General features: G+C 36.4%; 1 protein-coding gene across 2 annotated transcripts; it reads right to left on the bottom strand.

The window, feature by feature from the left end:
* Positions 1–1,352: 1,352 nt before the first annotated feature.
* LOC105033794 (hydroxyproline O-galactosyltransferase HPGT3) lies at positions 1,353–12,406 on the bottom strand. 2 transcript variants are annotated; one of them, XM_010908713.4, is made up of 12 exons: positions 12,131–12,404; positions 11,804–11,867; positions 11,666–11,715; positions 11,401–11,579; positions 10,137–10,197; positions 9,872–9,944; positions 8,595–8,718; positions 8,377–8,464; positions 3,354–3,404; positions 2,920–2,991; positions 1,696–1,808; positions 1,353–1,567 (listed from the first exon to the last, which is right to left on the bottom strand). In XM_010908713.4, the coding sequence occupies exons 1-12, from the start codon at positions 12,283–12,285 to the stop codon at positions 1,545–1,547; spliced, it is 1,053 nt and encodes a 350-aa protein (XP_010907015.1). In that variant the 5' UTR covers positions 12,286–12,404; the 3' UTR covers positions 1,353–1,544. The 2 variants fall into 2 exon arrangements, 1 of the variants encoding a protein (XP_010907015.1); XR_012138370.1 differs by lacking the exons at positions 1,353–1,567; positions 1,696–1,808; positions 2,920–2,991 and adding exons at positions 4,961–5,157; positions 5,247–5,297 and having other exon boundaries at positions 3,385–3,516; positions 12,131–12,406.
* Between the last annotated feature and the right edge of the window lie 2,073 nt (positions 12,407–14,479).

Genomic DNA, 14,479 nt, shown 5'->3' with positions numbered 1-14,479 from the left:
GCATCGGCCATGATTTCGAAATGAAGGAAAGAGGGGAAAAAAAGTTTCTTTTTAGGGGACACACGTTATTCCGATATAAGATCTCATCTAAAAAGACAAATTGAGAAGCTTTGTTTAGATTGGTTGGTCTTATATAAATACTCAAGATTTATTCTATGCATAGCTGATTTGGAGCTACACATACATCTGAACAAGTCCTCACATACTCTCTCTGCTCATGCCCCGACGTTCTCGCCAAGCCAAGAGTCTAATTACAAATATCACAACTCAATCTAGACCCATATTGCAATGTCCACTAGTCCACATAAGTCATAAACTTAACCTATTTTAAAATCATTTATCGCAATCCAGAATCTCATCCAAAAAAACTAACCAAAAAAATGTTATTTAGATTTTTTAGTCTCGTATAATTTAGCTAAGGAAACCAAATTATGCCTTCTCAACAAGCCTTTTAGGTGAATTCCTAGGTCATAACATACATACACTTGAAGATAAACTATCAACAGAGGCCAAACACCTGCACTTAAGAATTTAGACGATGCCCATCTCCCAAAATACAATGATCACACTTGGCTATAAAAGCAATTAAAATGGCTCCTTATTGTGGGACTTGCTACGTTAAGGATAGAGTGGCAGCCTAACCATGAGCATGGTTGCAAGCATTGTAAGACACGACTCTTGTCCAAATCTATATTTAAACAAATCAACTGCTTATCACAATCTGCCAAATGAAAAATAAATAACAAAGCAATTTAATGATTCCTCATCATAAATCAATCGGGCATTTAAATCACACAACCTTCCAATGTAGTAGAGACATTATGTTTAGCTGGGATTTTTTTTTTTTTTTTTTGGTATTATGTTTAGCTGGTCGGGAGTAGCGGAATCTCATGATTCAAACGGCTCCTTATGGTGACCATGGTGGAGGATGGTTGAGTGGTGACAGCGTACGCATTGTAAGCCATCATTTATTCTTTTTAAAATCTATAACTACATGTATGAATTAACAAACTACTAAACATAAGTTATAAAATACAAAACAAAAAACAAAACAATTTGAAGCTTTCTCACTATAAATCAATTGGACAAATTGGAACCGCAAACCTTTGCAATGTACAAATGAGCTGGACCGAGTCAGAGGCTTCTAAATTTCTTATAGTAGGGCAGATGTAAACGTTAGAACACATTATGTAAACTAGTTGTAATACAAGCGTAACTCGAGTCACCTGCTCCTTTCGACTTGGACATTTTCAATAACTCTAGGAACAATAATATGACATTCTGAAAAAAATCCTTGTGTATCAACCATATGAAAGGCTGGTTTGGTTGTCACCATGGATTCGGTATTCTCATATTCCTCTAATTGGAGGAGGTTCTCGAAGTCCATTTCATTCATTTCAAACTGTAGTAAATCATAAATCTGTGCATCATGATATACCAACAACCAATAGTTTGTAAGATACAAGATGTGCTTAAAAGAAAAAAATACTTGTCAGCAATATCAACATGTTCTTTGCTCCTCAAGCCATACAACAGAGAATTCCTCAAGCCCCAGAACAGACCTTTTCTGCGAACCATTGAGACCAGAATAAGCATTTAAACAAAATATTTAAAAATTCTAAAAGTTAAATTAGCTAAGTTATTGTGCGATGAGAAGCAAAACAAATTTATATCATCATTTTGAAGAGTGAGTACCTTGTCTAGAACTGCTGCAACAAAGCCGATCATCATCGACATAGGTAGCATCAAGACCCATCATCCATGAGCCAATTGATGTATCATCATGAGCATAGGTCTGCAGAGATGCGCTGCATGCAGGAAAATGGCATTGGAACCAATGTTATTTTCTTTAAAAAGAAAAAAAGAAAAGAAAAAAGAATGCTGATGTCTGACCACAATAGAGGCCAGAATATGTAGAACGGAAAATAACACATGATGATGTCATTTTTCATCCCTTCTACTTTTCATTTCTGGTGATTTCTCACATTGGAGAGAGGGAAGCAACACACCAAACAATCTTAGGAAATCTACATAATGCCTGAAGTTCATGCCAACATAACTGCAGTAAGAACCTGAACTCAGCTTAGAATCCACATGAAGGCCTGATTGTTCAGTTTTACAATGTACTTTGCATCATTCCTTGGAAAGTCTTACATATCTATCCATTGGAAAGTTGAAGAACCAAGCAACAAAAATACCATCACTATTACCATCAGTTTAAATACCTTCTTACAAGTGCACAGATAGGCAAGCTCTATTACTGCCATTTTTATTCCGGTCATTCCTTCTAATTTTTGGAAACTTAACCCAACCAATCATCTAATATTTCAACTTCCAATCTGTTTCAACTCCTTCTGGAACATTATCATGGTTGAGTTCAAGTAATTTGGTATTATAGAGCCATTGCCACAATAATAGCTTTCATCAACCATCCACACCAGAAGTAGACAAAACTGGTGGCAGAAAAAAGTGCTTTAAGGCTCTATCTGGTTCCTGAATATATCTGAATGTAGTCCATATTTTTAGGTTTATTCAGGTTATTCAGCCACACAATTTGTTCGTGCACTTGAACAAAGCCCGAATAATAAAAGGTACTTTGAGGTTATTATGAAAAACAAAGAGCATCTTCTTTTGATTCTTGTTTAGTTTTAACAGGTTCAAATTATTCAGCAGGTAAGCACCGAATAACTTCATCCAAATAATGAGACATAAGTACCTTTCTGAATAAATTGACTGAAATAGCCAAGAAAAAAAAATATAGAAATAGTGATTTTTTCCTTTTGCCCAATTATAAGTATTTTTGCCTGATGGAAGGTGGTAGACATACTGTGCAGGCATGTGCACTTCTAAAAGTAATTGACTTGACAATTTATGCTCTGAAGCAAAAGGTAAGGATGCATCATTACTCCAGGACATTACCTGTTTATGTTGATGTACTGAGCCAAATTTTTTGACAGGACAATCAGTGAACCAGCAGCATGACGAAAGTACCTGCAGGGAGTTGAAAGCATCAGGTAAGCGTTACTAGCGGTGTGAAATGTAGACCAAATCCATAGTAAAATAGAGAATCACTGCTGAAAAAGGTAAATGCCAAGTGCACTTCAATCCCTATGTTATCGCAGAAGAATTAATAAATCTAGAAATTGTAAAAGCAGTTCATATACTGAACAATCATATATGTTTAAGCTTGTGAGGATTTTTTCCAACATCCAGCTCAATGATTTTCTGTGTGCCGGCATATATATTGTAGGTATAAGAAACCCAGACTTCAAAGAAATCATGAATTGTTTCATATGCATAGAATAAACCATAAGCATTATTACACTGAAAGCAAATGTGAAACATATACTCACGACTTTGCATCTCCAAATTTCCACCACTCAGGTTCGTACCACTGCTTTCCCCTGAAAATGTTTGGAAATGGATCAACTAGAGATACAGAGACTCAATCTCCTCTGAAGACAAGAATACTTCTAATAGAAGTCATTTTACTAGGTAAAATGTCAAGCCACTTTCCTGTAGAAAAAGACAAGGAAAGAAAAAAATAGAAAAAGAAACCATCAAACATGCAATCACACAGTTAACATAATTAAAAGTATTATTCGAGACTGTTTATTATTACATACGGATGATTAAGAATTTCATAATAGCAAGTGCATAGAAAAGATAAAACCAAAGTTGTGGGATCTGGATTAGGTAAATAATGTGACATCTTCTCATGGTAATGAATTTTGCGGTCTTCATAATTGTTAGATACATTAGTTTAAATTAAATTACTAGGCTTTTGATGGGTTACATCAACTGCATGTGAAAGTTTGGCTATTGGATCGAAATACAAAGTTTTTTGGAGCTATAATTTAGTGGCTGGCTAGACTATTAGTGTCTTACTACAGCCATTGACAACACAGGTAGATCTCCTGGCATGTCAATCACAATAAAGTAATTTTTTGTTTTGATGGAACAAAATGTTTCCTTTTTCTTCTTTCTTTTCTTCATCTATATATCTTTTCTCCTTTTCTCCTCGCTTCTTCATATTCATTTTATCTCGCAAGGATTGTTCTATCTCATAGGTCCAAAAGATGGTCTATTAACCTTCAGTAACTCCTATAGGCAGAAGATTCTGAAATGTCGATCTATGTCATCTCATGTTCTACAAATCTAGATCTAAACATCATATAAAATCATACACTGTAAAGGGCCTTGTCCCCTCCTGACTTTATTTGCTTATGGAAGCTAGCACAAGAATCAATAGATCTGCGTCAACTACAAATTTCAAGAGCAATTTCTAATAAATGTGGCATGCAGCAACATAATGGTCGGCACATATGTGATGCATGTAATGCATATTGATTGTGCCTCTGTTGGGGGCAAGACATACAAAGAGGGGTTTGCCAAATGATGTTTGTTGGCCAAGTGAGACAATCTTGCCCATGTATGATTTTGCTTGCTGATCTTTATCTGTGCATAACATCTGAACTTGTTTGTAGTGAATAATATAATTGCTGCCATAGCAGTTATTGCCACGATCAGAACCTTTATATTTTCTTTTATGTTGATCATCTGCCTTTTTATTTTCTTTTATGTTGATCATCCGCCTTAGCATGTTTGAAATCCATAAGAGATTATAGAAACATCTTTCTACTGTTCTTCTAGGCCTTCAGGTTAAGCTAGTTATAGTTCTTGCTTGGTTGCCATCATAGCCAACAATGACAAGATCAAACCCCTTCAAGTTTGGCATGGGGATTCTAAAAGCATACACGGAACTTTTCTAAAACACAGAAAATTATTTATTATGGGCACAGTCACTAAAGATATGTAAACTTGGAGATGATAAATTGAGTTAAATGTCTTAGAATCCTGCATAAAACTTTAGATAAAAATTATAGTGATTGCGCATGAAGACCATACGACATTAAATAGCCTCATGTTAGGACAAAATGCAATGCTTATATATACTTACTGCAGAAAAACTGGGGCATAGACTTCAAAAACTTTCTTCCTAGAATGAAATTTCTCACACGTAAAGACCTTTAGGGCCTTATTGGGTATTCCTGATGGCATATCTGCAGGAATCAGGCTTGTTGGCCCACCCATCCCACAATCTTCTGAAGCCCAATCCAAGTCCTAGCCTAAATACCAGCACGTGGGCCTATTGATCTGCAGGAACAACAAAAGATCCATGGAGATCATTTTTTCTCTCTCAGAGGATTCAGGCTGTGGGAGTGTTGGGTTGCTATGGGGTTTACCCAAATAAGCTGCCCAATCCATGAATCCTGCAGGAAATCCAGCCAATCCTGCTGGCTTTCCCAAACAGACCATTGTTAAGAATTATGTACCACACCATTGTAAATTGGAAAGCCAACTGAGACAAGCAGGTCCAAATGCAGTACAGAAAGAATATACAAATACTAAGAATGAACAATGCAAGTGAATCAAAACCATTACAAGCCTGTACTCATAAATGCAACATTCAGATTGCACAATACCATATTTGTGTTCAGGTAATATTGGAGTGGCAATTATAAACTATCAAGTAGGATCTATATGAGTATCTTGTTTGAAGCTGATGGATTTCTTTTATCTGGAAATAAATATTGGGTTTGAGTTGATTAATGAGTTTCAAATTAAGAGCATTAGTTTTCTTAAAGTTTCAACATATCTAGATCTAAGATAGAAAGATGTTCTAACCACTTAGATATGCATCACTGCTGGAAAAACTTCATGGAATGATTATTTATTAATGCATCTCTATTTTTTTTTTTTTTTGGGAAAAACACATTTTGTTTGAGGCTCCATCACTTCTGTAAGTTACAGTATCATGATTTTCCAGAGAATCCCAGTCTGCTGATTAATTTTCTGCTTTATTAATTTACGGGCAAAGCAGCATCTCCTTTCACAATCTTAGAAATTAACATCTAAGAAAAAAAGTAAAGATAAAGTTTTGACAATAACCAGTGTTTGTCAATTGCCAGTAGCATTGGAACTTGAAACTGGCTATGCCACATTCACAAGTAGAAACCAGGGCAGTGAATTTGTCAAATTGGAGTTAAATGTGCCATCTGGTGAAAAAATTGAACAAGCCTAGATTCAGATCAAGGGCAAGAGCATATTTTGGGTGCCAGTACAGGGAACTTTGCCCTTAAAATGTAAGCAGGAGATTGTGTAACTAGGAGGACAAATTATGCATGAATTTTAACTAGAATAGAATTTTCAGTGAATTATGATTCGTCTTGATCAACATGTAGAAGCAGCCATGGAATGGCCGATAGAAGAAAATAAGAAACATCAGCAAGCAGGTTAGGAACTGGGAAATGGAAGTACCTGAACAGCTACACCACCTCTAGTAGAAAACCCAGAAAACAATGATTAATATCCATTTATCGGCCATGCACTGAAGCATGCACCCAAAACATTCAACATTTCACTTCTCCTCTTCATTTTTATTATTCTCAGCTGCAAGAGTCATGACTTGGTAAAGCAAACTTTCAAAAGAAAAAGCTGCTTGCTGCAAATAAGTAGTCATCACTGTGTCTTTATTTGTGGCAACAACACAATCATCATTTTATCAATTTCCTTTTTAGACTATTGATAGAACCCTGAACAATCTTAGGCCCACGACCTAGGCCCAGACCAGCCTGGGCCCCAGACCCACGCGACCCTGCTCCCTCCTTCCCCGTCTCTCTGCATGCATACCCCACCTGCACCACCTTCCTTCATGTACCGCCTTAGCCCCAGCTCCCGTCACCCCCCCCCCCCTCCTCCCCTCCTTCCTGACCACCTCACCAACCTCCCTCCTTTTCTCTCTTGCTCACTCTTCTCTTTGTATTCTATGTTTTCTTCTCTTCTCACCAGAAGCCACCAGCATTACTCAGCCCCACCACAGCCAATGCATCCCACCAGCGACATCTCTCTCTCTCTCTCTCCCCCCACCCCCCCCCCCTCCTCACCCACCCTAAAACCTCATCCCTCCCCTCATCTCTTTCTCAATCCACCCATGTTGTTTCTTTCTTCCATCTCCCACCATTTTGTGCATATAATTGGTAAGAATTCCTCATCTCTCTCCCCCTCTCTACTCAGAATTGCCCTCTCTAATCTAACCCCATTGCGGGTTTTTATATGTATGGAGTAAAGATTATCACATTGAGCAAGGGGAAGTTGGGTTCAAGTCCCCGGTTTCTAGCCAAAGGCATGATTGACATAACTTCTAGCCCTATTGCCATATTATTTAATTGACTAATGTGGTTTTTGGATGGATTTGGGGAAAAATATAGGTCTAGGTCTATACCACTGGTTATCTCCAGCAAATTTCGGGCAACATGGACCTATATCATACTATTTGAAGATCAATATCATAATCTTTGAAGATGTCTTTTGATAGCCAAGGGCTATTATTGTTGTAAGGAAAACCTAGGCCTAAAATCAAGGTGTGCATCAAAATTGCCTGATTTGGCCAAATATAAACATAAGATTTGTCCTCTTAATTATTTAAAATACTTTCCTTAAGTTTCATAATTTTTGGAGATCTATTTTGTTAATTATGAATATTTGTGTTTTACACAGAATTTTGGAGGTCAATTTAACTAAAGAAATAATATGGATTTTGATAGGGTGCTCAAACCTATTAAAGGGCTTGGCGGGTTATAGTTTGATGCGTAAATTATTTGTAATTGTTAGGTATTGGAGGAGATTTAGTTTTAGCACGGACTATTTGTTAGACTTAGCTTGCCTGAGAAATAACCTCAAGCTAAATAGAGTATTTTAATTGCATACCTCTAAATTAATATTTATGATAGTTATTGCAAAATACTTTGGGAGTTGCATAACTCACTTTGTAAAACACTAGCTGAAATAAATTGGTTGTTTCTCTTTAGTACTTTGGATTTTGGACCATGCCAATCGGTGTTGTGCCAAGTTGATATGATGTCTATATGGAGCATTGGTTGGCACAAGATTTGTGCCACCACTAGCACACATCCATACCACCACAATCTACCACTAACAAGCATCATGCTCAATACGATAAGACATAGTATTGTTAACCATTATCACAGCACCAAAATCAAAACTTCAATCTTTATTATTTTTCAAATATTCTTTCTACACATGCAAATTGGATCAAGCAAGAATAAAGTTAAATCTAGGATTATAGTGTTAGATTTAAATCAATTAACCTAGAAATTTTTTCCTGATATTAAGATTACTAGTTATCTTAAGAAAGGCAATGTACAGATCTTTACTCTATATAACCAAGACAAACTTGCTATTCTAACTAATACTGGTCATGGAAGATAAGGCAAATTTATTCCTTGGCAATGATTTGTAGAATGCAAGTATACAAAGAAATTAAATATAACATCAAAAGGACAAAGGATGTACTCTTCACTTATGACAGCTCCAGACTTCATGCAGCCCATATACACACTCTTGCGAGCACGATGGCTTTCTAGAATCTCAATTAACCCATCTGATAGGCCATCAAAAAAAGTGTGGATGTCATAAACTTCCTATCCAATGACTAAAAATCAGCACAAGCATACAAGCAATGAGAAATTTTCTTATGCATCTTAAAACAGGAACAGAGTAAAGTACTTTACCCAGGTCAAGGTTGATACTGTCATCAACTTTAACATAAAACTCTGCATCCCATGTTTCTACTGCTGCACTGAAGAAGAATTTAGCTTTTTTGGGCATCTCTTCAGCATCTTCCTCATGGCTTTCCTAAATAACAAACGTTATATATATGTGAGAATGCAATAGTTGCAGAAAAACAAAATCTTATGGAAAAATTAGTTTCCAGAGAGGAACTGACAGTTACATATTATTAGGCAAGAACATTACACATGTAAACAAGAAGTCTCCAGATCTTACATGGACTTCTGGGTAAACTTCTTTTTGGGGCTACTTTGTGTTTGTGACCTTTTGCAAAATAGATAAAGAGAAAATTTCCAGATTGTACAAGGACTTCCAAGGAATTTTCTTTTTAGGGGTTAACTTTTTTTAGGGGTTGTTTGGTTGTGTGAGCTTTTGTTAAACAGATAATCAATAAAATGTAGTCTATGAAAAACAAGGGGGAACCATTTCTCTTTAGAACTCATTATACAGGATTTTATGACCTATCAGTTTTACTTTTTTTGCAAAGAGGAAGGAGTTCTGCTCATATTATAATTATCTGGGTCCAAAATCTTAAGGATAAACCAGCAAAGACAAACCCAGGACTACCAGTTCTAATAGAGGAATATGACCATGAGGTAATCCTCAGTTCAGATAACCTATCTGTTTTAGTGCTTTACAAAGCAAATTTTATGAAAATCACTCAATAAGTGTTTTCCTGAAATCCATTTTCTTTAGGTTTTGCATAAACCCATTCTAGTGAACTACAAAAAGCAAAAAGCTCCTTAGTTTCACTTTTACCCCCAAAAAAAAAACAGAAAGAAAAAAAGAAAAAAGAAAAAGAAAGGTAAATTTCACATGTTTTAAAAGGAACTTACAATTTAGTATATGACCAGACAATCAAGTATAAGCTTCAATGCATATCTACAAACTCTGCCACTATATTCTGCCACTTCCGTGTATGTCAATATGATTGGTATTTTATCCATATTTGCAGTGTCACCTAAAAGTTAGACCTACCCTACAGTGAGAATTTTATAGATACAATATTTGCATTCCCATCACTAAAATTATAAACAATATAATTACTCAACTCAATGCTCGAATTTAGTATTTAGAAATTAAAAAAGAAACAAAAAGGTATGGTGGTTCAGTTACAGCGCCAGCTTAATCAATATTTAATCCATACTAAACGGCATGTCTGTTGCTACCACCAAAAGTAATAAATAATTGCAACCTCAAAAAATCATAATTAACTTACAAGAATCAAAAAATCTTTTGTCTGACGATTTTCATCATCAATGTTACGGTCCAAGCTATCACCCCGATTAGCACTGCAAATTTCAGAACGTTTATATGGTGGGAGATTGATTAGCAAAGTTTGGAACATGACATGCATACACAGGTAAGCAGACAAGCATGCACATACAACACATTCTTCACAACAAAAAGGGAAACTATAGCTATAGCATTAACTATCATAACTAATTTAAAAGAGGGTATATATTAAGATTTGAGGAAAAAACCTCCGACCAATTACAAAGCGAATGACCACACCCCTTTCCTCAAGTTTCTTTAAGGCATCACCTACAAGAACACAATAAATATAATACCACAATTAATTTATTGAGAAATTTCTAGGATAGTATGATGCTGATATCAAAAAATTGACAGGATGTGTCAAGTAAAAATCACTATTTGATGTTGGTATAATGACATTTTCTGCCAAGCACTTCAGTGATACACATGCTTGGAACCAAGCATGCAAATTGTGTTACCATAATACTTTGCAAATGTACCAAATGTCCGGTTCTCCCAAAGTGTTTGGCAATTTGGCTTCCAAAGCACCCAGCGATACTTCCATAAAACACAAGTATCCAAAAATTAATATATGTGTGCCTAATATGCACATTAATAGTCTAGTTAGCAAATTAGTTAATCGCTGGGCTAGGTATGAATCCAATTCTTCCTCATAGTTGCTTGTCACCAGTGCAAACCAAGCTCTACAAGGATAACTCTGCTAAACTCAGCAAGTCTTTTAACTAGCATTATCTGAGTATTTGGACTTTCACTAGAAAGCCCCTTGCAGTATCTATCCGTCACACTATATTACACAAGTCAGCACTCAATAAAAGCTGTAACTCCAATTTTTTGCACCCAACATTTGTTGTTGATGATTTACCAGTTCTTAATTTTCGAAACAAATATTTTGGTTCTCTAACCACAGTTCCGCCAAACTTTCGTAAGATATTACTACCCGAACTTAGACTCCTTTTATAGACCATTGTAAACAAAGGAAAGGGTATGCCCAAAAAAGATGATCTTCCTGGAGCAGGAGATCATGCATGCACATGCATACCGAGAAAACAATCTTGTCGCACCTCAAACCCAAAACCTCACACACAATCTATGCATTGTGCAGGCATGTTACCATCTAAATATGTTTTTGGTACATTATGAGCCACTGTTCCATAAATGTTTAAAGAAAGTTTACCAAAGTACTGATTGAAATTAATCATAACCTTTGGTAGCATCTACAAGGTTGAGGGTTCGTTTTCTTTTTTTTTTATTCCCTGCTTCAATTTAATAAAGCCCATCTTGACAGGCAATATTATGTGTGCAATCAACATAACTCCAACCATGCGGTTAGTGGCAGGAAGATTTGTCGCAAGCCAACTAATCAAGGGTTCACTTTTCCAGTATTCGTGAACCCACAAGCAGCTATGACCAAGTCAGCCAATGTTCATTAGACATTGTGAAGTTGAGAAGCTTGGGAGAAATCCAACCAACCTCTTGGCATCCAAGAACCCCTAAATATGTTCCTTTTGAGGCGACTCCCAAATCCAGTATAGACTCCAATGACGGCAAGAAGCTTCTTCCTTGAAGAAGACCCATTCTGCGTCAAGAACCCCTTACTCTTAGCCAACGTCAGGTCCATCTCAGCCTCGACTATCTTCCGTCCAACTTCTCTACATACAACCAAAACCAAAGACTTTAGCTACAATTAAGTATAGAAGTTTTCAAAAATCGCTACTCCAATGATAGAAAATTTTACTTGCATCCAAGATTCATCAGCTTATCCTCCACCGAAAGAATCTTTGGCGCCTGAAAATAGTAAGAATCAAAGTCAAGTCAAGAAATACAACTCCGATAATCATCGGCATTAGAAAAAGATAGGGATGGAAACGGAGACATGGCCAGAATTCTTCTGAAGCAGACCGGATAGTAGTATTCTGTTCTCGGCATCCTGCCACAACCTATAGATCCAAACAAAGATTCAATCTTTTATGATAAGCAAGGAAGAGAGATTAAAAAGAGGGAGAAACGGGGAGGATTCTCAGAAAAGTTTCAATCTGTTACACAAAGAAAGCAAGAAAACCAAAGATCGATCGGAACTTTAGGGCATGCGAGCAAAAATAACAAAGCAAGATTCAATCTTTATAGCAAGCAAGCAAAGAAATCGATGACAGCTATCGAATGAGAAGCGATTTAGAACTGGAGAAACAGAAGGGGATCTAACCGGCCGGCAACGTAGAGCCAGGCGAGGCAAGACAAGAATCCCATAATCAAGGGGGCCTTGCTCGATTGAGAGGAAGAGGAGTGGGCTCGCCATCGGCGCTCGTGCCTCATGGCGCTCGCCAGGCTCTCCCGGATGGGGAGGTGCCCGCTTTCCATCCGCCCAAAGACAAAATCTTTGCGATCTTCGCCTCGAGAGAGCTTCGGTTTCTCCTGCGACAATCGGATCCGAACGGAGGACGATGGATCCCAAATGGGCAAAAAGGAGACAATGTTTGGTTGAGCTACGGTGCCTTGTAGACCGTTTCTTTGTTCGCCGGTGCACAGACCGTTGGCACGTGTTTCAACGCGGTTCTATTTGCTGCTGTACTAATTTTCCACGTGTCAGTCAATGAAGTTGTCGGCATTTAGTTTGAGCTTTTTGGGCCCGTCTCCCCACGAGTAGAGATTAAAATGGCCCGGGCCACATCCCTATCCTGGCCCAGCCCGAAATTTTTGGGCTTTAGGCCGGCTATAACCTCGAAAATTTTGAAAATCCTAGAGCCGAACGTGTCCCAAGCCAGATTCAACCCAAATCTAATTGGGCCTGCCCAAAATTGCAAAGTAGACTACGGTCTATTGAATCACAGATGACTTTCCCATTGATAATTTAGAATTTTAATCATTTTGAGCTGTCTTAAATTGCATCCATCTATTATATCTTCAAAAGTTCTATAGAGGCTTGAATGCATTAATATTCAACATTTGTGAGCCCAAAGATTTTAGCAAAGATGATAAAGGTTTTGAAACTTGTTCAAACCAAAGTTCAGGCTCCATTTGGGATCTTGTTTGGGCTTTAACTAGGCCCGATCAAGCCAATAATATATATGAGCCTGATCCGAAAAAATAGATGAGTTCTGAGTAATTCTTTGTGCATGTGGTGTAGCAAAAATAAAATGCCCTATTTGATTGAGCCATATAGCCATTGTATTCTAATACGTATTTAATACTTGCAGTTCTATTTTTTCGTTTGAAATTTTGAATGGCGAAAATACTCCTCTTCTAAAAAAATTATGACATCCTGTGATCATATTATGACATTCTGCAGTTAAATTATGAATTCATGTTCATAATTTGGTCATAAGAATCACAAGGAAGGAATGGATATTTTCATCATTTAAAATTTTCATAAATTTTTAATGACGAAAATATCTTTCTCTCTCAGTGACTTTTGAAAAAAAAATTATAACTTTCTGTATATAGAAAGTCATAATTTGACTGTGGAATATCATAATATGGTTACAAGATGTCATAATTTTTTCAAAATATGAGGGATATTTTTGTCATTCAAAATTTTAAACCAAAAAACAGAACTACATGCATTAAATATATTATTAAATATATGTTGGAAAGTGATAGCTATGTGCTCCAATATAGTTGGATGGTATGCTTCACGTCAATTTTATTACACCACATGCAGTGTATAAAGACTTTCTCAATGAGTTCTTTATTTAAGCCCAAATCTGATCTGGAATCTTTGAGGCTTAACTGTTGGCCCACCTGAAGCGGACCCAGCCTACTCATCCTCGGGCCAATCTCAGCCCATTTCCAACCTTACAGGTTACTAGACAAAAAAGGTAGAGCATGCTGTCATCAGTGCGCCCGGATGTTCAGCCATCCATTGGACATTTTCATGCAAAGCCTCCAGCAAAGTTGCTTCACGTAATCATATTACTCTCTTGTGCTGCATAGTTTACCATATACAGAAAGTTAGAAATATATGTAGTTTTAATAACATATTTTATCAATTTTACCATATTTTGAGTCTTCTAAATTTTCTCTACTGTCCAATTGATGGAAATCCTTCAGCTTCAAATCATTTTTAACTAAATTTACTTTTCTTTTAGATTTTTGGAAAAATTTGTAACCAAATCCACTATGCAGGCAACTTATGTTTGAGAACTTTTTCATGTCCCACTTTACTAAATCTTGAATAAACAACCATAAGAATATTCTATGCTTTCCCTTTATATCTTGAATATAAACATAATTCTATCTATGAATTATAGTGTAAATAATCAACATCACTTTCGTACATTTTAGATTCCATGATTTTATATTCTGCTTCCTTCTCATAATCTCGTTGTGAAAAGTGTCTATCCGCATAATCTTTGCTTTTCCAAAATATCTCATAAATCTTTTCTAATCAAATAAATTTGATTAAAGACTTTCAAATTAAAAAATGGGTATTGTTCGAATTACGAAGATAAGTGATGACAGCAAAAATTGCCATATTAACATTGGTGAAATTAGCCATCACAATATAAATATTAAGTCACGATAGAGACCACATAATTATCCACACATACAACAA

Source organism: Elaeis guineensis, chromosome 1 (genome assembly GCF_000442705.2).
Source record: "Elaeis guineensis isolate ETL-2024a chromosome 1, EG11, whole genome shotgun sequence".
Classification (NCBI taxonomy): Eukaryota; Viridiplantae; Streptophyta; class Magnoliopsida; order Arecales; family Arecaceae; genus Elaeis; species Elaeis guineensis.
The sequence above is the reverse complement of the archived record's forward strand: the minus strand, read 5'-3'. Positions and strand labels throughout refer to the sequence as shown.